This window comes from Echinococcus granulosus (assembly GCF_000524195.1).
Source record: "Echinococcus granulosus chromosome Unknown EG_S00110, whole genome shotgun sequence".
NCBI lineage: Eukaryota > Metazoa > Platyhelminthes > Cestoda > Cyclophyllidea > Taeniidae > Echinococcus > Echinococcus granulosus.
This window is the reverse complement of record NW_020170490.1, coordinates 70,725-96,587: the sequence shown is the minus strand read 5'-3', so window position 1 is coordinate 96,587 and position 25,863 is coordinate 70,725. Positions and strand designations below refer to the sequence as shown.

General features: G+C 44.4%; 2 protein-coding genes across 2 annotated transcripts in view; one reads left to right on the top strand and one right to left on the bottom strand. All coding sequences in view use genetic code 11, as the record gives it.

Moving 5' to 3' along the window:
* Positions 1 to 6,932, bottom strand: part of EGR_08549 (Dynamin-3) — a gene marked incomplete at both ends in the record, with an annotated part of 13,723 nt that extends 6,791 nt beyond the window's left edge. Inside the window, 8 exons of the mRNA XM_024497798.1 lie at positions 831 to 988; positions 1,373 to 1,511; positions 2,343 to 2,410; positions 5,129 to 5,264; positions 5,739 to 6,042; positions 6,169 to 6,471; positions 6,510 to 6,659; positions 6,695 to 6,932. Of these exons, the coding sequence (XP_024347779.1) occupies positions 831 to 988; positions 1,373 to 1,511; positions 2,343 to 2,410; positions 5,129 to 5,264; positions 5,739 to 6,042; positions 6,169 to 6,471; positions 6,510 to 6,659; positions 6,695 to 6,932 (1,496 nt within the window). The remainder of the gene's footprint in view (positions 1 to 830; positions 989 to 1,372; positions 1,512 to 2,342; positions 2,411 to 5,128; positions 5,265 to 5,738; positions 6,043 to 6,168; positions 6,472 to 6,509; positions 6,660 to 6,694) is intronic.
* Positions 6,933 to 8,735: 1,803 nt separating this feature from the next.
* On the top strand, positions 8,736 to 25,378 carry EGR_08548 (putative E3 ubiquitin-protein ligase TRIP12; the record flags this gene model as incomplete). The annotated part of the gene is made up of 27 exons (XM_024497797.1): positions 8,736 to 8,768; positions 8,942 to 9,300; positions 9,354 to 9,467; positions 9,543 to 9,835; positions 12,009 to 12,511; positions 12,690 to 13,019; positions 13,529 to 13,822; positions 14,402 to 14,507; positions 15,385 to 15,565; positions 16,814 to 16,880; positions 17,551 to 17,828; positions 17,898 to 18,165; positions 18,246 to 18,453; positions 19,140 to 19,275; positions 19,356 to 19,833; positions 20,041 to 20,223; positions 20,468 to 20,905; positions 21,000 to 21,086; positions 21,347 to 21,709; positions 21,782 to 22,297; positions 22,600 to 23,133; positions 23,206 to 23,403; positions 23,485 to 23,739; positions 23,817 to 24,104; positions 24,177 to 24,527; positions 24,604 to 25,111; positions 25,185 to 25,378. The coding sequence occupies 27 exons, from the start codon at positions 8,736 to 8,738 to the stop codon at positions 25,376 to 25,378; spliced, it is 7,563 nt and encodes a 2,520-aa protein (XP_024347778.1).
* Between the last annotated feature and the right edge of the window lie 485 nt (positions 25,379 to 25,863).

The window sequence follows — 25,863 nt, the reverse complement described above, 5'->3', positions numbered from 1 at the left end:
CTCCAGCCTTCGACATTGCTTTCTATGGAAAAAATCCTTTCCATTTGTGGTTTTTTGCCGAGGAGGTGATGCGGACACAAAAGATTCCTAGCTCCATCCACATCACATACTTCCACCCACTGAAAAGGTGACACTCTCTAAGAGGAAAATCCACCCTATTATTCTCCCCCTTCCTGTCTTGTGGTTGGCTAGTCACAATTCGCAGGACGGCCTCCACGTCAAAAGCTAAAAGTAACCACGTGGACGGTGATCGAAGGGAGGGCGCAACCATGTAACAAGAGAACATGGGTTTTCGCTGTATATTTATTGGTGCGGGCTCCCATATCTCTACGGTTTGATCGCCATCCTGCTATCATGCCTTTTCCATCTACAGCCATCGTGCAGCCGCATAGCTCTTCTCTACGCTAATAACAAACCCCTTAGTTCTCAATTTGTCCAGAAAGTGAGGGAACAATCAGGCCTGCATTTTCCAGTCCCATTACGATTGATAAACAACAGAAGTACAAGAAACATGCAGGTTTACTTAAGTTCTTGAATGATCACGTTATCAGTTAATGTACAATTTACCATCTACAGTGTGACAGTAAACAAGGCATTGCCACATGTATTCACGTTAACAAAAAATTTCTTGACTTCAAGTAAGGTTTACGTGAGCTGTAAAATATTTGATCATTAGCAAAGATAGCAGTAACATTTGACGTTATAAATCTGAATGATAAAACTTGAAACCCACTTAAATGACAAACTGACAACTATTCGACATGAATTCACCAGATGAAGACTGAGCCAGGTAGCTAGATGAGGTGGGCCAAAGCAAAAGGCTAGCTCACTTGTTAAAGCCAATGAAGTCTTCATGGTTCGTATTCACATAGGCAAGTTGGTAGTCCGTGAGAGCACGCAGCTGGTCCTTGGTTCTCACCTCTGACTCCCGAATTCGTTGGTTGATAGTTCTCTCGACTTCATCAGCGAGAAGCGGATAGCTGTTCATCTGTCAACGGTAAGTGCAGACATTAACATCAACAAGTGCAGAAATACCGACACCTCAGAAGCTGTCCACCAAAATTGCACGAAACTGAATAGGATCAATCTCTAATGATTCCCTAACACCTGCATAATGGATGATTTCCACTAACTAGGGATAGCCAACTGCTTCAACGACGAAGCTAGGAGTACAATTCCTCAGATTTAAGCAAAAATAACTCAATGAAAACACTGAAACAGGATGTAGTGATTAACTCATCCATTCGAAAGCCCGATGCAGCACCTAGAGAGAAGCATTTGTTCAAACAAGATGGTGGAACTACCCAGTTTTACTGGCGAGGGTGTGGGGGACGAGCGAGGAGTGAGGAGGAGGGGACACTTTATCGCCTACCTGGCCAAGGCAGGTGTGCACAATAGCAGAGAGCTTGGTGACTACTCGGTCAACGCAGGATAGCGAGGGTGCCAACAGGCGACCAATGCGCTCGCGCACAATCACATCAAAGGCCTGATCCGGTGTGAAGAGGCCACCGCTACAAAAGCAATACAAAAGCTTCGTTAAGCAACACAAAACGAATTAACAGTCACCTCCAAATCGACCGGGACCAAGTCGAATGCAGTAGAAAATGCGCCATATACTAGCACAAGACTGACCGTATTTTGGATCCTCAGACTCAAGTGAAATCTTTTTTAGGAGTAATCACGAATAAAAAAATATTGCTGTCATGACAACCAATGGCCTTATTTCATAAAAATAAATTGCCTTCTCAATGAAAATGCGTCACTCCATTAAGTATGCCGGAAAGAGATCAAGATCCACCTCTATCCCCTCCCCTACCCCACGAAGGCGACTTCACTAACCAAAGGCAGTGTACTAAGGTAGAACGCAGGGGAACGACTGAAATTACAAGAAAATTGTACTAAAAATGTTAAATACAGAATAGAAAATGTAAATGGCAAATGATAAAGTGCAACTTGGATCTCCCTCACATTGGTAGCTCCCATCACACGTCAATGAAGTGCACGGCACTGGAGTGTCCTGGCAACGCGGTTAAACCACTTCAGGTCACTATTTAGAGCACAAGACCACACGCCACTTAGGCATTTGCTCAACCATGACAGCGACTTGACTCACCCATTCATTGGGTTTCAAACAAGAACTACACCTTACCTTACACCTCGGTAAGTCACACGCATAACCAACTTGGTGAGACCTTGCAAACACATGTAAACATTACGTGCTGATTGTGAAGAAATTGTCACACAAGTTCTGTAATGCATGTGAATAAGCAAATCAAGAACTTGCAGAGTTACATACACCTGCCAACATGCATTTCACACAAGAGACAGACTTTTTAACTCACCGAATACCCTGGACATTGCGAATGGCGTAGGCAATTTCCCGACGAAGGGCCTTTTCGTCAATTTGTATCTGAAGAAAATAAGTTACACCAAATGCCGTTAGGTGGGATGGGGGAGGAGAAAACACCTACTTCTTTAGAGCGACAAGGGCACTGCAACAACATCAACAGCGACAACTGAACTGGTATTGCAGGGTTACTGACACGGAGTAGCATGGGATTAGGACAAAAGTGCAGTACAGAGGCGCAAGTTTGACAATGATTTCGCAGTATTCCTTAGATGACAATCACAATGAAGCCTTAAGTCGCCAACTTTACTCCAAACAACGACTGATGGCAAGCACAGGCGTTACTTTATGTCAGGATAGAAAAAGGCCCACTCGTGCATCTAGGCCAAGACCAAGGATCCACCCAAAAAACTGCGACAGTTGTAGTGAAAAAAGGAACGAGATCAAATAGACGGACAACTTTCGCGCTAAGCACGAGAGCTCAAAGTCTAATTGCCACACTGTAAAAACGTAATCATGTGACAGACGTGCATGTGCACACGCACACACGAAATATGCGTACGTGGAAAAAAAACAACAATCCTGTAGCCTTTCCTTATTTGCATGTTTAAGTGACACTCCGTGGAAGTGCTCAAATGATCGATGCGGAAGTAGGAGATGGAGAGACAGAGATCATACCAATGAAAAAGGGGGGCCCCAAACACAAAACTCTAAAACAGTGAACAACTAACCAACCGTAGGCTCCAACTGAAGCGTAGACTTCACACTCTAAAAAAGGTCCCCAGTGGTATTAGAGGTAATTGCTAAACTGACAACAATGCAATACACGCTAGGACGTCTTTGGTCCCTTCTTGCACCCTTTTGGCATGATAAAATCCTCCATTGGGAAAAAGGCAGCATAAAATGGGGTAGTTGTACCACGAGCACCAATGTTAGTTAGGTATTGAAAAGGAGCCCCCCTCCTCCCTACCCATTACATTACAATCTCATGCTTTGAGTATGGTCATAGGTTTGATTCAAATTCAAAAGACCCTTTAAAGGTACGCAAAGTTGTTAAATGAAGAGACTAGGTCATCTCCTTGAAATGGAGCGAAATATACCTTCACTAGCGACTGTAACAACGAACCGCCGCGGCATTTGTGGAACAACGGTATGATCAAACTTGCCAGTCACTTTCAACAGACCGTGAATGGGAACACCGCAATAACCTTATCAACCACAGCCTAACGAGTAAGACCAATGTGCATCATACAACACCAGCCCTCACAGCGTATTTACATATGGAGGAGGTGGTAGGGCTCTCGAAGTAATTGTGCTCGTGGTTTACTGCTGCAACTAGTCAATGTGCTATTTAGGGTCATGAAGAGCGTCCCTTAGGAGGAACACTGGGAACAGTGGACTTCAACCTAACCCGGGGAGGACAGCAGGGGAAGCTTGTGGGTGTTAGAGAAACAGTCGTGAAGTGGTAAGCAATAAACATTCCCAATAAAGATGACATTTAAACACTGCCAGTACTGCACTATAGCCTCTTGAAAAGTGTGAAATTGAGGAAATTTCTGAGGCTTGCATTACCTATCCTATGGGACGTGAGAAAGCGATGAAAGTTTCGTCTTACTCGCTAGAATTCCCACCCTTTTGAGGAAATGATGGCATATGTAAGAGAAATTGAGAATTGTCACACAGATGAATGTGTGGGAAATTCGCTTAAAATGCCTACACTCCCAACCAATTGACCAACCAGTCAATCGGCGATTTTGAAGGGGTGTCGACCTGAACTACCTCTGCAAGTCCCAACGGACTTCATTCGTGAAAGCCATCAAATGACTGTAACAAAAAGTATCTCTGAAAATTTTAAGCGGGCTAATCTATCAGCCGAATCAACCCGTAGAATATGTTGATTACTCGAAGTGTACTTGCTCCACGCGCCCTTAGAAAGTAGCCCCTACGCTAAGGCAAGTCTGAATAAATTCTGCTTTTGTTTGAAGGCTGAAGTAATACCAAAAAAGGCGGGGATTGATCACCGCATCTCATATAATTGACACCGAACGCGCAGAGCGCCTATACTGCTGAAGGGGACTGGAGGCTATCAAGCAATTCCACTTTCGTTGTACTTAAAAAGCGTCCTTGTTCTAGGCGAACGAGTCATTTGAAAACGTCGGCTCGATTCACGATTGGCGGGCTAAGGTGGTATGTGAAATGAAGAGCCTCACAAAGGGCCTCTGATGGGTGGTTTTTTTCGATGATTACTTTCTCATTAGTCCCTTCTGACAACTTTACTCTAATGCGAAAAAGTGGTGACAGTAAGTGTACTTTGTTGATAAAAAAAACGCTTTTCTGTGCTGAATTCAGGACGCTGTTGTGAATGCAACAACACAGATAGGTTATTTTTTATGCCTTATACATAAAAAAACAGATTAACAGCCAAAACATCATACTTAGCTTATAATATGACCAATGGCCTGAGAACACAATAATACACCATAACTAGCAACCAAAAAGAAGCCAAAAAAGTGCATATTCACACCATCGAGAGGTGGCGAGCATCCGGTCTAATGCTATGGATACAATTGATGATCACATTGAAACGCACTTATCACCGAACTATGTATCAAACTACAGGCTCAGCAATTACCACGAGAAAATAGAAAGCTCAAAAAAAGTGGGGGGAAGCGTTTACACGCAGATCACAAGTGATGTTAGCTTTTGAAAGGTTTGCATCAAACATAACATTTAAATAGCAAGAATAAAGTAGAAAGTAAAAACGGAGTTGAAATAACGCACCTCTATCAAATCTAGAGGAAAGCGTTCATGGAAGATCCGATTGATTTCAGCCCCACCGGAGAGCGAGTCAACGCTGATGGCCCCAGAATGACCGTCGATAGCGTTGATAAATCGCTCCGAAAAACTGTTCACCAAGCTAGAAAATACAAAATTTATCCCAAATTAAAAGGTGCACCGCGAATCCCAAACACACTGCCTGCTTTTTTAACAGAGGCGAGTAAGCCACATATTTGACAGTAATCTCATCACTAAAGAGAATTTTTATAATACGTAAGTCTTTTCATTTTCGTTATTATTCCTGGCTACGTGGTATCTGTAAGTCGTGAAATATACTTCACATTGAAACATTACACCAGCTAGTGGTCACAGTTTTCATAAAACAAAGTGCATTCCAAAAAAGGCAAAACTGATCAACCATCACGAAGCACAGAACCATCATCTTAACAGAACACAAAAGTAAACAAGCTGCAATGAATGTGACTAGTGGCAGCGGTGATTCACAGAGGCCAGGACTCCCAAAACTACGTTAGTAGGTCAACAATTTACCGGCGCTGACACAACTACAGAGGGGTCGAATTCAGTAGTAATAAAACAAGCAATGCACGATTACTGTATAAGCGCCTTGGTTTTGTAGGACGGATCATCGGATCGGAGACTCTTGAAGGCTTCTACATCCTTTTCCAGACTGAGCATTTGCGACTGGAGACGGTTGCGCAACGTCGGCAGGGTGTCACGAATATGGTTGGTCAACTGTTGATTCAGTGTGGCCTGCAGATAGGCCGTGCCCATTCGATCCGCCATATGTCGGTAGGCTGGATGACCGAGGAAAAATTTTCGCTCACTCGCTATGGCCGACTGAATATCCTTTCGACCATCAATATCCTTTTGGCTCCGGTTAACGATGCCCACATAGCCTAGGAGGAAGGGGAAGTGCTGATAAAATTAATGAATGCAAACAATGACAAAAAACTAATAGGAATTGATGATGCAATCAAGTAATGCAATACGTGCAAAAAAGGTAGGCAAACAAAGCAAATCACCTCGGCGCAACGGGAGAACCTTATTTTCTAAAACATCTCGAGCATCGGTTCCTGCATCCATCAGATCCAACTTCGTAATAACACCAATCGTTCGAATGCCAGTGGGATCAACTTCCTTGGCAATCTTCAACGCATCAGAATTAGCCAGATCTGTATTGGCAGGTGAAACAGCCAAGATGAGCGTATTTTCAGGTTCTATGAATTCGAGCACCATGGCTCGAATTTGTTGATCGATATCCTGGGGCTGATCTCCCACGGGGACTTTCGTCAGACCAGGCAAATCGATCAAGGTAAGATTAAGAACTAAAAAAGGAGATGCTAAACGCAAAAAAGAGGATTACCTTGAGGTGAATAGATGCGAAGGTTTATCGGAATGTTAGAAATGCCCTTGTTTTTCCCAGTTACACGATCTGTCTCCGCCTCAATCTCCTTGCGAACATCCTCGAAATTGGTGAAATGTTTGTTTTTTAAATGTAAAAACTCGGCGTACTCTACAAAACGGTAAATTTTGGCGGATTAAATCAACCTATGTTGTTGTTGATAAGCTGTAGAATGAGTGGACGCCTGGTAACAATACCAGAACCCCGCGGAAGGAAGTCTCTCCCGACGAAATTTTCCAAAACAGAGCTTTTGCCAGCGCTCTGAGAGCCAACAACGGCAATTTGAGGGAGGTCCAAATTTAAAGGCACACTCAGAGAGGAGAACGCATCTTGCAACTTATTTACAAGAGGGATGAGCATTTGCATCCCACGATTTCCGCTCATTTTCCCTGAAACAGAGGCAAATGGGATAGAGAACGCAAGGAGATTAATCATGCGAAATACTTTAAAGGAAAAATAAAAGAATTTACTGGCACATGTGGTAATTTGGTTACGCTTGCAGAGGAACTAAGGAAAAGCGGGAAATGAGAGGCACAAGACGATCATGGCCTTATGAGCGACGATGTAAATAGAGACTAATACACATTTGAAATAAAGTAAATAACCTTGATGCCAAATGTAAGCATGACCCACCAAGCAAAAGAATACAGTCGTCACAAGCTGCTCCCTGATATTAAATTGGAAGTCAGAGGTATGATGAATTAAACAAAGCAACATTAACGAGTGATTACTTTAGATAGAATATTAAGGGTATTAGTAAACAAAAACAAACCACAAAATTGTGCCACTTTAAGTAATTCTATCATTAATATCCTAATATTTTGTCAAACACAGGCACACTTTATATAAATGGAAAAGTGATTAGAAAATCAAATAATAAAATCCCCAACTTGGCTCTTTTTTTAAAGAAACACTTAACTTAAAATGATTAACATTTAGGTTAAAAAAGCCAAAATACTGGTGCCCTTCGTCTAGTTAAGTACGCGAGTATTTCCCTAACGCTATTGCTTGGAATAATGTTCTTTAAGATTCTGATTCTCAAACTTCAATCATTTTTGGCAATGGAATCAGAAGCTTGGCAACCCGAACACTTCAATCAAGATGGACTTTTGATTTTGAGATTTTGCTCCCTATTTGGGCACCGTTTGGAAAGAGAGCTCCCATCAAAGATTGTAGTAACTCAAACGCTGTAATTTTCTACAGTTGGTAACATTCTAAGCAAGGCTGTAAATGGCTACAGCAACAGTCATTAAATAACATTTGAAAGACACTCTCGACGGCCGGAAAGAGATATTTTGCCCAATAAGATGTTATGTATCTAATGTTCTGCAATTCCTCAGTAAATTGAGTCGCTGTCAGTACGATCAAGTCTGTTGGGGACGCAAATCGATGTTCCTGCATCATGCACTAAATGATTCAGCCGCGTAACATGGAGCCCCAGCATGTTCCTTTGTTCATTTGAATTTAATAGGCATTTTTGGAAGGCAAGAGATGCTTTAGAACATTAATTCTTGCAACACAGCTTTGCAAATTGTGTCTTAGAGGGATTTAACCTCATTTTTGCGAAATAAACCAAAACATTTCTCTCCGAATTTGCTAATTGTTTGGATTAAATACTTCAAATGCGAAAGCGTGTTAAACAAGATCAATCGCATAAAAACCCTCGTAGTTAGCAATTTTATTCTTTTTTAAATTGCTTTTGTGTTCTTTTTAGGTGCTAACGCTAAATTAATAATTGCACTAATGACTTATATAGTCAATAGTGCATAATGGATATCCTGCAATTGACGCGACCAATTACATTCTAGAATAAAACTTTACGTAAGATAAACAAGTTAATATCGCTTTAAGATTGTTTGTGGAATACTTGTTAAAATATCCTGTAAAGAGGATATTTTGTTTAATCAAGCTGTCTTGGTTTACATACTTTCTGTTGTATTGGCTAATCAGCTGACTGATAGATCTTACTTTCGCACCTTTGTGTTTTGAAGTTGCGTAGGTATCCTTCGTTTGTTGTTCCTGTAGGATCGTATTTTATTTTTTGATACCTCTGTGCCTGGTTAGAGCTTGTTCTTCGTTGCGCGTTTTTTTTTCGCAAAGAACTGTCGTTGAATCTGAACATTGGTCGGTTAGCTTGAGCATTTTGCAGCGAACCTATTCAATGTTTGAGTCGAATTCGGTAATCTCATGGCTCCTCAACGCGCCTCTTTGCGCACAGTTGTAAGCAAGCAGAATAAAGGATCGTCTCACAGGCAAGAACCGTTTTTATTTTTTATGTCCTTTTGAAATAGACACCACAGCGCATCAGAACAACGAAAGGCAGGCTTTGATCGTCCTTTTTCCCTTTTTTTATCACTATAATTTTTAATTGCATAATCTATTGTGCTTAATAGCCTTCCACTCGTCTTAATCCACCATCCATCCACTTCAACCGTGAAAAGGTCAAAGCGGGTAATTCTGAGACTGAGCCACCTCGCGAAACCCACTTCATCTTCAAGCAGTTCGAACTCTCAGCTTCTGACCTTTCCAGTGAAAGCTCTCTTATTGAAACTCCACGATCATCTGAGCAGGCTTCCTCCTCCATATCCACTTCCCATCTAACTGACGTCGTTCACTATACAAAGCGAAGGCGTTTACAAACCGAAGTAGACACTTTCGACTCTTATCCTTCCCATCATCGTCACTCTCACTTCACCAGCTGTGCTCCCGGACCTGAAGAGTTTTTTGGCCTTGATCACCAAAAGTACCCTAGGTTTGTTTTCTACTAGATTTTTCCCCATAACTTCATCTTTTCATTCCCTGTAGAGATCACATTTTCCAGAATTTTGAACAGGGTTCTGCACGCTCCAGCCTCGAGACAATACTGCCCACTGAATTTCCCTATCGCGGAAAAACGGGTTCCTGTAACAGCAAAAGGCTGTATGCTTCGACATCCTTTCAAACAGTTGAATGCTTGAATTTAGGCAAAATTCGTCATTTGTATTGCTATTTTAGGCGGGGGAAAGGGTATGTCGGTGGTAGTTCTACGGAGGATATATTCAGTGATCAAAACCAACAGGCAGACGCTGGGCTATTCTCATCGACTGCGCATCAAAAAGACATCGAGATGCCGGCTGATCAAGGTGAACAAACTCAGAAGACCCTCGTAACAAAGGTTTTAATACGTGGGTCACGAGGTCAAGAAGATACCGATGCACCCGGTGGTAGTGGTGGTTCAAGTTGGTTCCGATCATTCACGTGCTTTGCCAACAACGATGAGGATGAACAAGTCGCAATAGATCTTTCTGGTACGGTTACCACAGTTTGAATCGTTATTTGCATTCTTTGAGGTTAATTAGCTTCTAATGGAGATTATGTCGTGATTTATTTTCCCAGATTCTTGTCAATCACCCAGCGTCCGATGTGCATAGCATCCTTTTAATCTGTTTGGTCATGAGAATGTTGTGTGGGGAGAACTTACATGAATTGTTTTGGATTTAAGTATCATGCTGTTATTTTCATTTTACTCATTTTTTCCCAAATGCTCTTGTATTAAAAATATGATCGTGTTTGTGGTTTTAGCAGGTAGAGCCATTGTTCCTTCAGCCTCATCATAGGTGCCAAATAGAATTCACCCTATCTTGGCTGTCGGTCTGTGTTAAGGTTAACAATCATGCTATATTTAGCTTCTGTTTGCGTTCGGCCTAATAATTATTTTATTCATTAAACGCTGAACGATAGAATTGTTACTTTTTGACAGATTTCTTTAAGTTAATTTCTTTCGTTCGTGTGTTGTTATCTAGTTTTAATCATTAGGGTTTGCCGCTATGCATCTAAACAAAGTGGGAACTAAAAGTTAGAAGCTAGAAGCTTCTAAATAATTTTACATCGATCATGCACATGCTCCTTTAAATCTTCATTCGTTGCTGGTGTCGACTTTTTGGAAAAATTTCATTAACACCGGGGCAAGAATTTCAAAGGGGCATGATGAGTTTCGCCTCATCACGAAATGTTTTTTTGTCCCGATTTACATTTGCCGATGTCACCCACTACTGCTCACTCATGCCTCATTTTAAAGATTGTGTTTTGAAAAAAAACCTCTGATTTAACGCGGGATCGTTAGTTGAATGCTTTTTAAGTTCAAGTCATATCAGGTGATATACAAATACCGGCGACCTGCAATTTGTCATGTTTTGCGTGAGCTATGCACAGGTCTTAGCGAAGTTGGTTTTGTGTACATTCCCTATGGCTCAAGCGGGGGAGTGTTGGAAGGTGTGAAGGAGCGGATTCCAGTTTCATCCGATGATAGGGTCTTGATGTTTTGGGCTTTTACCTATTAATTAGGGGCTAGGGATAACCTCTCCTCGTTAAGTTCCGTCTTTAAGGCCCACGATTGTCACGTCACTCAACATCGGAAAAGAGGGTAGTAGATTAAACATCAAAGAATTTCAGTTTTTTCTCGGCCTTGTTTTTGAGCACCTTTCTTTTTTTTTCAAGTAGGCAACATTTGAAATACTGTTGTTAAACAGATGTGAGCAAATTTATTGCTATTTTTAGTATCCTTATGTTTTTGATGAGCTTCGAGGGGTCATATTCTAGGTTAGTAAAAAAGTAGTGCACTGACTTGTCCTGGAGTACTTCGAACATTGCGACCCGACGTTTACACGGTTGAAACGTCTATCTAAGTCTTGTCTAACAGCGCCATAAGCCAGTGGCCGGACATTTAGTACCATTTCTTCTTGCGCTTTTTTTGTCAAATTTGCCTTGAATTCTCATTCATTGTCCTATTTTTTTTTTAACGAAGTGTGCGTGCTGAACTTCCGACCTAGTTCACCAGCAAGGCTGATGTTTATTGCCTGATTGCACTCGACGCCAATCAACTCTAAACATCCCTCGCAGCGCGATGAGAATCAATGTGTTTGTTTTTGAGGCCTTACCATTCCCATTGCCGTGCTTGTTGTCACTTTTTGATGGATGCTTTTTGTTTCTAGCATGCCTTCTTAATTCTTGATTTTTTTGCTGCCACTGAGTTTTCTGGATTTCCTATATCCGTCGCGATAATGCGATAGGGAAACATTCTTATTCAGCACCTGCGAAAATAGATTTGTGAGTGGTAGATTGGTGTTTCTATGATCTCCTCAGGGTGACAATAGTATGGAAAATTTTAAGAATGAGCGGCCTGGAAGAAAAGTAGTCACAAAATGCACCCAAACACGGTGAGAAGCATCAGCAAAACGGGATTGAAACAACGAAATAGAAAGAACTTTTGACAGGTGGCTGTTCTAGCATGCTCTAACCTTTGAATAATGTTATGCATTGCACCGTTTCTTTGTTTTGTGATATAAATGTGCATAATACGACTATATCACTATTTAGCATACATCTCCCATTCCCAGTTCTTGTGTGTGCGAATAATGACATCGCTGGACCACCTGTCATCAACGTTAAGAAATATCTGTTTTATCTTGTTTTTCCGCATAGGTGGCTCAAATCAAGTCAGTAAGACGAATCCGCACGCCTCAGTGTCTACTCCATCTGGGCCCCCAGGCGCTTATCTCCCTGATGGTCTTGTCTTCTCGAATCCCGTTCCATCGGCAGCCCTGCACAATCTTCCGGGCTCCTCCGCATGCAGTGGTGGGATCCTGCGATGCGTCTCCTCCCTTTCTGCCTCAATATCATCGTCAGCTTCGTCTAGACTGCGTCCACATCGCGGTCCGCCGTCGGGTAGACACGACTCAAGTAAAAGAAGTATCCCTGGGCCCAGTGGCGGCAGGTCAGCGGGTCGTGCCTCTCAGACCTCAAGTGGAAATGGTGTCTACATTCAGCATCATCATCACCATCATGCGCAGACATCGACGCAGCAGCAGCAACAACCACAGCATCAACAGCAACAGGGCTCGGGCATTAATTATCGCATTTTACAACTCAAGCTGGCTTTCGGGGATGTGGCCTCGCAGTTGGTTCTGCTGCAGGAGATTAATCAGGTTAGAACTTGCTCCTTCACCTTTTTGTCCGGTACTGATGACGCTAAACCCTCATTGCGATTCTTGAACCTAGTGTGTTGAATCGATTCTAATTTACCTTGTAGCTGTTTAAGAGGCTACAAAAGTACGCTTCTCACCTAGCTTAGAAATGCAACAATACATTGATTTACTTTTTCAGGCCCTTCTTATGGGTTCGGATGAATCACTTGCGGGTCTCGCTGTACATGACCTTGTATCGGCCATTGTGGATCTCTTGGACTCCGAGAAGTCACTGGCTTCTCTACCGGATGAGGAGGTGGTCGAGCTGAAGAACCTCAGTTGTAATATCCTCGCACACCTCATGGACGTGATGCCTAAGGCTGCGGACGCGGTAGTGATGGCCGTGCCTCTCCTTCTCAATACCATGTCTTGTAGCTTCGTTGGTGACATTCTGGAGAGAATTATCAACGTTCTCGAACAGGTTTCTCGACGGAATGGACGACAGGTTTTGCTCTATGGTGGTGTCACTGTGAGTTTTCACTTCCAGATTGTACTTGTTTTGCATTACGTGTGTCTGAAATTAGAAGCGAGCATTGTATAAAAATTGATGAAGTTCATTCTTTTGCCCTATCAAGCTTTTATAAAGACTTTCCAGTTGGATAGGACTATTTTCTAGCTTCGTTGCCTTTAACAGCTTCACGTATTTTTGGAATGATGGGTCACACGCCGGCTTTTTGGGTTTTACCAAAAAAGCTGATCAGTTCCTGCGTTGGTGCTGCCCTACTGTGAAAACTTTTATGGGCAATCAACTATCAGCTGCAACGCGTTTTATTGTAATTTCTTTGCCTCCCTCCCTTCCTGTATGTTCCACATCCCACATTGATTTGCACATGGATCTAATCAGCCTGTTTAAATCCAGCGACACGGAAGCAAATTTTAGAATGTAAAAGGGTAAATTGTGATCATTTCAAATCAATTTCCGAGTGGTTTTGCATTCTGGTTTATCCTTTTTCCCTCCTCTCTTTCACCCACACCTAGACGGTAATGGGCTACTACGATTTCGTGACGGTGGCGCAACATCGAACAATCCTCTCCATGGTAGCGAATTGTTTTGCCGATGTGCGCCGTGACGACTTTTTCACTCACATTGTCGGCTGTTTGCCGAGCCTGTGCGAGCGTCTGGCTTGTGAAGGTCCTGGCTCCTCCACTGAACCACGGTGTGTGGAACGCGTCTGCCTCTGCTTCGCTCGTCTCATTGAGGCCTTTAAAGGCGAGCCAGAGAAGCTGAGAGAAATCGCCTCTTTTGGACTGTGCCAACATCTCAAGCATCTGGTTAGTTAGTTCCCAACCCTCTTTAGCTACCCAACGATGTAGTATAAGAGAGCGGAATGATATTGGAAGGTACGTAAACCACTCATTAAAAATTGTGGCCACAGGACTGAACAGATGGTGGGAATTTTCATCGCCTGTTGTAGTAGTAGCAGCAACTAAAGTTCATACAGCTGTGGCGGTTATCATTGGGTAAGAGTGCATGGCCCTAAAGTACATCAACGCAAACCCTTTTTTCAGCATTCTTGTTTTCATCCGCCAGCGCATCTCAAGTGCGCAAGAATAAAATCTACTTGACTTTCTAGGGAGGCCAGTAAAGCATCATCTTTTATGTGGAGCCTGAGTGATCAACTCGGATTTTCGCATTTCACATGAGTGGTCTCCGTTGTCAGTTTTTCGCTCTTTTTAATTGGCATTCTCAAGGTGGCCTCGGCAACCCAATTTATTGTAGCCTTGTGGAGATATCGAATGGGGGGGACGTACTGGCACAGGAGCTAGCTTGGCAACGTTCCAACATCCTTGTTTTTCAGTTTTGAGGCCTAGAGTGATGGTTGATTCTTTAGGCCAATTTTCTTCCCCTAGATGATTGCCTCGCCTCCCATCGTTTCCAACATGAAGGACATTGCCTACATGCTTGCAACGCTGTGCACATACTGCCCTGACCTGGCTGTTGATATTCTAACAATGGGTACGTAAAAGACATTTGTGGACTAATTGCATTCTATGCGTCCAGTGCGAAACACCTAGTACATATACACCCTTAAGGGTCCTCTTTGAGGCTTGAAGTTTTAATTCATTTTCCACTTCACACCTACCGGTGCCTACAACTATTACCGTCGCGCTATGTATACATTCTCAGCCATGGCAACCGTCGTTAGGGTCCATAACAGTCCGAAACAGTCACAGCGTGCAAATTTTTGACTTAACAGTTTGGTCTACAAGCTAAATGACCTGCGCTGATTCTTCTTCGGTTAATGAAGATGCCCTTGAGAATAATTGTTTGAGTTTAGTTGGCAACATTCACTTTTGTAAGTAGGAATCAGATGGATTAAGTCTGCACATCACCGTTTTGTCAGAAGAAAAAAAAGATTTGAAATCGCTTATTTTACGCTCACGTATCCAAGTTTTACTTGGATATCAAGGTCTTGAGTTTAATACGCCCAACTTTGAGCATAACCGAACGGTCCCCCACGGTCTTAGAGGCGAATCGACCACTACGGTCTGTGTTTTTTCTAACATGGCATCAGTCGTCGGGGCTTGCGACTCATACAAGAATCGGACATCAGGTGTGCGTGTGCAGCTGAGGTCAGGCCTGTCAAATGCTGGAGTTTGTGAGTAATTTTTACACGGTTGACCCCGTTATTACTCATTTCTCTATTCATGAACACTGATTTGAGAGGAGGGCGTCACCGCGATTGCATTTCTATCATACCCACACGGCTCTTTATGACATTAAAACGTGCTGGTATTGTCGTGGCGTTGCGTCTTGACATGTGGTGATTTTCATGATGACCTAAACTTTGACTCATTATTGCTATTGATATGCTTTTATTTCACCTTTGTAGGCTATGCGGAGACTATCTACACTTTACTGACAGATCAAAAGCCCCACGAAATGACTTTCCACTTACCAGGTCCAAAAACCCATATGACTGGACCAAGGTGTACCTCGAGTCGAACGAATATTGCTCGATGCCTGGAGAATCGTGGAGTCGAGAATGTCTATGCCATAATTCACCTCATAAGGTAAGACTTGCCACTTGCCACCTCGAATGGTCACTTTCTTTGCGCACGCTAATAAAAGGAACCGGGTTTATAAACACGTTGGTATTCAGGATGTCCGAGGCGAGTGGACCACCACCACAGCGTAACTGTTTTCTTAGAACAATGAAACTCCAACTGTCATTCATTTTTCCCCATCTCAAGTGTGATTTACCTCGTACCAAGAGCATTCGACATCTGTTTTATCATTTTAAGCCAAATCTGTGTCAGTGGCTGAGGTTTTAATGTATTTATGTATATTGCAAGGTGGTGAATCTCAAGTGTCAAGACTTTGTGCCGCTGGACCTGCACAAGGGCGTCGGAGCCTTGCACATATATTTGTTACTGCGTAACCGGCTGCATCTTTACTACTTACCAACCTCTCTCCCATTGAATAAGTGTTTCATTCTCAAGTCAGCGTAGATTATGGCGTCTTGGGCGTTCGGTCTGCGTGCCTGCATGTGTCTATAAGGGCAGAAGGGCCAATACACGTTGAGGTATGCGTGTGTGTATGTGTGCATGCGCTCGCATGTGGACATACACACAGGGTGGTATGTTGCGTTGGTTTGCTTCAACGTTGTTTATTTATGGGTAGATAAATAGTTAAAATAAGCGCGTTCTGCCTCATGATTTAGCAAGTAATTTGAATGAGGGGGACTGAATTTACGCAACTTCTCCCTCTCTCACACACACAGACTTCACTTCACTGGGACTCCGTTGTCTTACGCTGGATTTGGTATTTTTTCAGAAAACGGAGGTTTTTTTCTCGTGAAAAGTCTTAACGTGATTACGGTTGAATGTAAAGTCAGTCTCTGTAATGCCGAACTCACTTGGCAGCTGTCCAAAGCTGCCTTGCTTCTCAGACCAGGGAAATGCTGCATCTCCTTCATTTTCTTGATCTCAACAGGCCAGTTTGTGTCAATTCGGTGCAATCAGTTATCATAAACTGATGTAGCAGAAGTGCTGAATATGTATTATTGGGATGGTTTTCGAAACTATTCCATCCGTTAGCGCACATTTTTATGCATCTGAATTGCAGCTGAGGGATAATGTGGGGGTAATTCTAAGGCTCTCAGTTTTACTTTTTTCTCGCCTTAATAAGCCCCTGAAAGATGGTACGGTTGAGATGGTCTTCTCAAATACTCACCCACATTCTCGTCATCCTCAGTCGTTTGTACGAATTTCGTGTACTGCCATTTTACCTGACTCCATTTTTTCTCATTCCCTCCAAAGCGCGATGCTTCCTCCTATTCAAGACAATGGTGTCATCCTCTGCCCGCCAAATATCTTCACCTCACGTGTGAGTTTCTTATCCACATCTCTTTACTGTTTTAATTACACTTGTTAGATATGCCTTCGTCTGTCTTAACAACAGTTTTTTGGCTTCTCATTTGCTAAAAAGTACGAGTTTTCGGTGAACTAGAGTCAGTTTGAGTGGACTTTGTTCTGGCTACACATCTGCTGTCAATCCCGTAATATACCTTGTTCAGTAGTAGACACTACTCGTCATACATTCTTTCACACCACTTCCATTCCACATTGCCTTCTTAGATAGACCAATGTGTTAATTCCCCTCCAAAGTACTCATGTCTGAATAATTATTCGTCTTCTTCTTGACCTTCAGATGCTGGCTGATTAATATCATGTCCCTTTCCATACTCATAACGAAGAAAATGGAGTTTGTGCTTACTGTGCTCCATTTGCATATTTTCCTATAGTAAGGTTGAATGAGAATCTGCTTTGGGTAGCAACTTGAGTGTACCCACTTACTTCGAAACCGCAAACGTGCTTTGCTGCTGCCGCGATTGCGCTCCTAATGATATGCATTTCATGCATCCCCTTGCTAGGGTCCAAATACCTGCTAGCTCTCTCCCTTATCTCATAGCTGCCTTAGGCGGGGACAAAATTAGCTGTCTCGTTTCGTGTTTTGGGCATGATCAAGACCATGATGTAACATTTTTTTCATTTAGACGTCAACAAGCACTGCCAAAACAACCGACGTACGAACAGTGCTGTTTCAACAGCAGTGCAAAGCCTTTGAGGATATTGTGAGCCGTGGGAAGAGGAAAACCATCGTGGATGATAGTGAAAAGACTCGAGGAGATGCTGATGCTAATGCCGGCTCTAGCAAATCTAATAACTTGGTATTAGTAAGAACGGTTCATCTGCTTCTTCCCATGCTTCTTGATCTCTACACCGAGCTGAATAGTACTGCCCCAAGAATGGAATGTATTGAAGCCATTCGGAGGTAGGCAAAGCTCTCGGTTTTTAACACTTCATAAGCGTCCTCTATATCAGGGTTTTTCTCTCCCATTAGAATTGTTTACAATGCCAGTCCTTTTGTGCTCTCCTGGATGGTGTCGCCTCGTTCAATGTCTGCCATGGTCGCCGACATGCTTGGCAGCCCTGAGTTTGCCTTGATTGCGGCCGGTCTGCAACTTGCCAACCTCTTTATCACACGCATCCCTCAAGTCTTCGCTATTTACTTCCGCAAAGAGGGCGTTCTTTTTCACCTCCAGCGACTTTCCTCTCTGGCCTCGGAGAATAATAAGAAGGAGGACGGTTCTGGCGCTGAGGAATCTGAAGTGAATTATTTTTTTGCCCGCTTAGTTTTAAAATGCTTTAGCCTTGCTTGTGTCCTAACGTCTAAGTCTCCACTTTTTAGACACCGGCCTCCTCTGAGGCGAATAAGCAAGTACTCTTTACGCCTTTGATGGCTACACTCCAAGCCAGTCCCACCGTTTCTTCGGCTTCATTAGCACCTCCTCAACACCCAAGGTCATCGTCCCATTGGATTTCAGGGGTTTCACCAACACTCTCCTCTGCTGTGGCTGATCAATCTGCGTCTTCACGTCTTCGATTGCGATCTCAGAGTACGCCTGCATGGTGTTACCTTTTATGGCTAAAAATTATGCTAGAGAGGCATGTCGATGCAAATGAAAGGCGCCGAAAATAAGTGAACAGAGTTTTGACAAATAGCTTTCCAAGTATTTGCTTTTTCCATTGATTTTGTATACGGCAATCGTCTAGGATAGTTCATTCTACCTATAGATGGAGATTCGTTGGTTTTGTTCTCTGAAAATCTTAACAGTTGGAACGAAATTATATGATGTGATTGTCGTAGAAATTTGTCAAGATCGCCAAGGCAAGTTCTTGACATGCAAAATGCGTTTTTATTTTACAGCTGAAGGATTATGCCGCTGTAGAGACAGTCTGGCGAAAAATAGACTGTCAATTTAAAATAACCATTGTCGTTCGTCGTTTAAGCGCCGAGTCTTGGTCATATTTTAGCTCCACCTCTCGAGGTCAGGTCACTCGATTAGTCGTCTCTCCCTTCCTCTGGCCTTGTGAACAAATCAATGCGGTCTAAAGTTCGGTATTTAATAGTAGCCTTGTGTGATGCGGAACCATTCAACCGGTTTATAATAGTGGTCATACTCCACTCTGTTTAATGTCCATTCGCCTGGTATTTTCACTTCAGGAAACAGTCATCGATCGACGATGGAAGGCTCATCATGTCCTAAACCACCACATTTTATTTTCGTCCCTGGCTTCCCAGGTCCCAATATATGTGATATGAATGTCTTAGAGCCCTTGGCACAGGCGACTCCAGAATCATCCATTTCTTCGTCGTCTTCCTCATCTTCCACACTCGATATAGACCTGAATGCAGAGGCCGCTCAAGCTTCTCCCAGGTTTGCTTTAATCTCTGCATTATTTGAGTTCCCTTCTAATCAATGCTTTGAGTTTACCTGATTTCCAATTTTTTGTTTAGTGCAACTGCTACCTCTGATGTTGCTGGTAGTTGCCACGACAGTAATCTCCGCGCCTGGATTACGGGTCAGTGCCAAGATCTTTACGATCGCATCCAAGTGCTCGTAGGGAATCCACCGAGGCCCGACACCCTGGCGTCGAAGGCGTTGGCTGGGTCGGGATCCGGAGCGGTGGGAAACAGGAAGGCGACGCGTCGACACTCTTCCTCTTCCCCCACCCTGCAGACCCCACAGGGAGTGATTCCGCGTGACCTCGTACCCGAGTTGGAGGCGCTGAGTCATCAACTGATGGCCGCCGACGAGCCGGCTGCATGGGTCACCGGTCTAACACGTCTCGCCAACCTGCTGACTCAAACCATCCTCTCCGAGGATGAGGCTCCGTCTCCGTTCGAGGTTCAACAAAGTGGTCTGCTGGACTCTCTTCACGTCTTTCTAACGCAACCCACAGAGAGGAAATTAAGACTCTTCTTGCTACTGAGGGTGAATGTTTAAAAATATTGTGCACCGACACACTGCAGCTGTAACAGAGGTTGGCTAATAGACATGAAGATTAATATGTCCCTTAGTGCACAATTTCCATAGTCACGTCGTCATTGACGGACAAAGTGTCCAATCTTGTTTTTCATTGTTCACTAATTGCTAAATGTAAGTTACGGTACTTACTGGGTGTTTTCGCCTCAATTTTAGCTCTTCGTGGGACCGCAGTATACCGAAAACATAAATTTAAAGAAAATTGTCGAAAAACCTAAGATTTTGGCCCAGGCTAAAAGCGCGCTGCAGTCCCTGAAACACCAGAACAACGAGCGGTCGGTGTATGAACTCGCCTTCCCAATGCTCATCACCTGCCTCCTTGACTGTCTTCACCAACAGGTGGCGTTAAAGTTGGGACTCTTTCCGGCCGATTTTTCTACCCTTTGGTTGCCAAAATATTAATGAAATACGAGAAGAGTCAGCTTTATACTCAAATCACTTGGCTACCGAGTCTACCAACTGGAATCGTTCGGATTAACTTTCAAAAATAATCCTCTCATCATACCCGTGAAACATTGCCGTACTTTTAAACCGAGCAGGGCTGATTGCACTTGTAATGCTTTGTTCGCTATTAACATTTCAGGAGCACTTTCAAGTTGTGACTGGTCCCACCTCCCTGGCCAATGCAGAGGCTTGTGCAGAAGAAGCACTGGTGTTGGTGGATCAGGGCAGCGGCGAAAGTAATGACTCCCAGGTCGAAACGCGACATAGACGTAGCGGCGCAATGTCTAATCGAAGGGTAGGTAGTGGAGGGGAAGGAGGCGGCCCTTCACACTCCCCCTGTGATCAACCGCCACTCCGTCCATTACCCCGTCGTTGGGCTACTTTGATGCCGGGTTTTCTCAAACTGGAACTGGTTCGACAAGTGGACGAGCCCCCCAGTACTGCTATCACCACCGCCACCTCCTCGTCCTTGTCAAGGAAAACGGCGGCAGAGGGCGAGGCCTCAGGAAAAGGCACCTTCTGGGAGAACGCCCCTACCACTCTACCTATTCACGCTAATGCGCTCATCACAATTTCGGTATGGCTGCTTGTTAATTTTACCCGTCACTTGAGGCTCTCGCATATCCACTCTCTTTAAACACTCAGTATTGTTTGTAATATTTATCCGGTAGCCTCGTTTTTGGCTCTACACAACGGCTAAGGAGCTGGGCCTGTCGGTCGTCAGGCTTCTGATGCGCAAAATTCAAAATATCGAAACAGTCAGTTTGTCTTTAGCAAGCAACGAGGCCGTCTAGTCGTCGGATGAATGTGGTATTGCGTGTGCAGCGGGTCTTCACCCATAACTAACTGTAGATATACTCTTCTCAGGGAAGGATCTTTTCTTACTAATTTATTAGCTAGCAAAAATGCCACACTAATAGCCACGATTAACTTTGAAGTGTCTTACTAATAGCAGTAGTAATCACAAATCAGCGTTATCTAATCAAGCATGAATGTGTTACATCTAATGCCTTTGTAGAACCTTCAGCGTCTATTAATACAGCGAAGTTTCATCACTTCAATAATGTGTGGACCCGAGGATCATCGCGATATTCGATCCATAGGCGAAGAGAATGTTGGTTTACCCTTCACACACCCCACTTCTCAACATATTCCCCATCGACGACGATTCTACCGTCGTCACGAGCTGCCTGCATCACCTATTGAGGACCCGACCTCATCAAAGACGCGCTCTGTTCACTACTCCTCCGCATTTGACAATTCACGGCATGAAAAGGCTCCTGCTCACTTATCTCCTAGCTCTCAGCCCCATGAGGCACTTAATCTAAGTCTCGACCATGATGCTGACGCTGACAAGGCGTCTACTTCAAAGTCTAGAGAAGTATGTTTTCTTTAGTGGAGCATTTATCACCGATCTTGCATTCATAACTATTCCATTCCCTTAACCTTGCAGGCTTCGCGTCCCAAAAGCATGTCCCTTCTGGCGGCTTTCGGAATGCTCCAGTTCGCTGGCTCCTCCACATCACCCCCTTCTTCAATGGCAGCAGCAGCAGCCCCCGCGTTCTCCTCTCGGCCCCCTGTTCTCCCAGAGACAGTCTCTAACGTGCTGCATTCCCATGGCCGGCCCGGTGTAAGGAAGGACTACTCCCACTCGCAACAGACGCACCCACATCAGCACCACCCCACATCAAATCGTCATCAACGCCAGCACCAGCATCAACACCATCCATCAGCTCATCCCGCCCTTGCTGCCTCCTGTGTGGTGGGTGACCTCTTTGAGAACGCTACGCTTGGTGGTGGAGGTATGCACGCTGTGGTGCCAGTGATTTACGTCGGCGGAACGCGTGTTCCAGACCGAATGCCGCTTTATCAGGCCATTCGTGCGTTCTCCATGGATGTCATTGAGCAGAGTCGCCAACTTTTGGCTGATCATCGGTTCTCGATGACTGAGCAAAACCGGGAAGACAGGGTATGGTATTCTTGATGTAATGATAAATGGTAAAACCTTAAGTCATTTGCGACATGACGCTGTTCCGTATGCCACAAGTAAACACACACCTTGAGCTCATTATACATTCCATGGAATGAACGACGGTCATTAGAAATTATCCGAATTTATCAACTAGAGCGGGCGTTAACACAACAGCACTGACATATTTAAGGCTGATGTACCAAAATAATTAATGCGGCCTTTTTGATCACCAGTGTGAGGAGACGGTCGTCATTTTACCTCATTGCGTTTTATCTGGTCCATTTCTGTCCTCCTCTTAGATAAATGCTTTCATGTGGCGTCATATTCACACGGTTCACTACCGTTTGGAGAAGACTACTGTTTCCGCCGTATCCTCATCATCAACCACCTCTTTTGCTGACTCTCCAACGGCTCTATTGTCTCCTGCCTCTCTCTTCCTGAGGGGTGTGACTTCAGGCATTTCAGGGGGCATTTTGGCTCCTTCCTCGGCCTCTGCACCCAGTACCCCCACAGCTAACTTCAATTCAAGTACCACCACCATCACCGCAAGCAGCACAAACACCAAGCACTCACCCACCTCGTCTCTCTCTGCAGCAATAAGCTGTTTGAAGCGACCACGACGTCTCGACGAGATGTCCAATCTGCCGACTCAGTCAACGGGCAAATCACCGTCCTCACGACTTCTGACTTTCCTGGAGCCGTTTACAGATTTCTACGCCATTTCTAACGGCTACATGGCTCCCACTTTGTTTCTGCTTCGAGCTCTTTATGGGCTGTGCGAGGTCGGAAATACCTTAGACGACTTGATCGAACCTTTCCCCATCATTCCTGCGGTATGCCCTTTACCACGCACTTTCACTCTCAGTTCGTTCAATTTTCATCCATACACATGTCTTCCTTTACAGGATCATTTCCAAAGTCCAAAACTCTCTGCCAAGGCATCACGTCAGCTGCAGGATGTATTCTGTGTGCTTGCAGGCAATTTGCCCAGTTGGTTGGTGCAAATCATCACCACATGTCCCTTCCTCTTCCCCTTCTCTGTTCGACAGAACTTCTTCTATGTTCACAACTTTGACCGGGACCGAACTATTCTTCATCTGCAAGTGAGTACTTTTTTTTCTTCAGCCAGTGTGTCAAGTGTATCTAGTGCCATCTTAGTCGAATCATTCCTTCCTCTTCACTAGGATTCCATCCTAAACGGATCCATGGATAATGAAACGCCAGGTGGTGGCAACGGTAGTGGTGGTGGTGGTGGCGGCGGCGTAAATGCAGGAATAGGCGGCGTCGGTCACTCCTCATCTCCCCTACCACGCCTCCCTCATTATTACCATTCCTACGGCGCTTTTCGTCTTGGTGGCTTTGATGGTGGTGCCAATTCTGCCACTGCCATCCTCGAAAGCCTCCTCATGGAGTCGGTTTCTCAAGTTCAACGGTACAAGGTGGGATTCAGTGCAAAATTACTTTGTGTACATATGTAGTCCCGATTTGTTGATAATCCGCCAATTTCGCTTGACAGATAACAGTTCATCGTGATCCCAAGCGTCTACTCCGTGCTGCGGAGTCGGCATTGAATGAGCTCCGCGATTCGCGTTCCATTCTCGAGATTGCCTTTGAGGGGGAAGTAGGTTTTGGTCTTGGACCAACTCTGGAGTTCTACACGCTGGTGAGTCACCAGCTCATGACTGCTAGTCTAAATCTTTGGCATGGACACAACTACACCGATGAGGGCTACATAATTGCACCCGCTCCTGGACTCTATCCCAGACCCTTGGCCAAAAATTTGCGTTCTTCACAGTCAAGAGAAGTGAGTCATTATAGGCATATTGTCCGGTGCGATTTGTAAACACAGGTAAAGCATCTTGTTATGGGTTTATAGGTGCGTGCGAAATTTTTCTTCCTCGGCCAATTGATGGCGCGTTCGTTGCTAGACTGGCGACAGTTAGATCTCTCCTTGTCGCCGACCCTGTTCAAGTGGTTCCTCTACACCCAATCACCGGAGGAGGACTTGGTTCTCTGCAGTCCTCGTGTGGGTGTCACTGCAGCTGACCTGGCGTTAGTGGATCCCCCCTTCGCAAAACACTTCCAAAGCCTCTTAAAAATGAGTCGACGAAGGCAGGAGCTCCTAGAAGGCAGTAAAACTGCTGTGATGGCTGCTGAGGAGGAGGTTCGAGCTATCGACACGGAAATTGATGATCTCTATCTCTCGTTTGTACTTCCTGGCTATCAGGTTAACACTCACTTTCTTATCACTTCATTTGTGTTCCAGAATTCGTTGTCAATATAGTCATTGTGCTTTGATGTAGATCGAGCTGTGCCGAGGTGGGTTGCAAATAGCGGTTACTGGGAGCAATCTGGCCGAGTATCTCTACCTCTGTGCTAACTGGTTCCTCGTGGAGGGGGCTCGACGCCAGGTCATCGCACTCATTGAAGGCTTCGACTCCGTATTGCCGGGCATTCGAACTGGCAAGTTGGCCACCCTCTTCCGCCCGGACGAGTGTGAGGGCCTTTTTTGCGGCTCAGGTGGTTTCGGGGGTCTGTATCGCGATCAGTTGGCTTTGCTACGCACCTCTTCCCTCGTTTCTTCGATGCCGTCGTTTGTTACGGCCACGAAGTCCGCCTCTCCTTCATCTTCAGCGGTGGCTGCGGGCTGGGATGTCGACACACTCATGAAATCCTGTCTCTGTGATCACGGCTACACCCTGCAGTCGAAGGCTATTCAATACCTCTTTGAGATTATGTCAGAATTTGATGAGCCGCGCCGACGCCTCTTCATTCAGTTCGCCACTGGCAGTCCACGTCTCCCCATCGGAGGTGAGATTATTGCTGTGTGTCTGGATATTGTTTCCTCGTGTGGTTGCTTATTTCTTCTTGCTTATGTTGGCAGGATTTCGTGCATTGAAGCCACCATTGAAGATAGTAATGAAGCGGGAAGCCGAGGAGCGCGCTGATCAGCATTTGCCCTCAGTGATGACATGCCAGAATTATCTGAAGTTGCCGAACTACTCAACGAAGGACATTATGCGAGAGAAGTTGCTCTATGCCATCTACGAGGGCCAGCACGCTTTTCATCTCTCCTAGTTCATTGTAACTCTGCCTGTCGGCTTTTCTGGTGATTTTTGTGTGCTTGTTTCTAAGCCTCCCCCCCCCTCCCAGCATCCCATTTCCACTCCAATTCCTCATATCCCTCCCTCCCTTCCTACTCGTAAAGTGATTTCATCCTAATTCTCACCCCCACCCGTCCTCCACCCTCCTGTTCTGAACGGAGTAATAGACAAATATACACGTATAATTACTGTATATTTTATTGCTGTCGCTTTCCGTCGTTTGTTTTTTTCCTTTTCGGAAAATAAAATTTTAAACGCAATGGTAATTTCTGCCGGTTTTTTTTTTTTTTTTGTTGGTCAAAACACCAGTGTCTTGGGGTGTCTGTTCATCCTGTTTCTCCCACCAAATTCGACTTGAGTGCGAAAATAAACGAGGCACTTTTTTGTTCGATTGGATGTAGCACTTTGAGACTTTCCTGAAGATGAGAGAGGTTATAATATCCGGGGCAGAAAACGTAT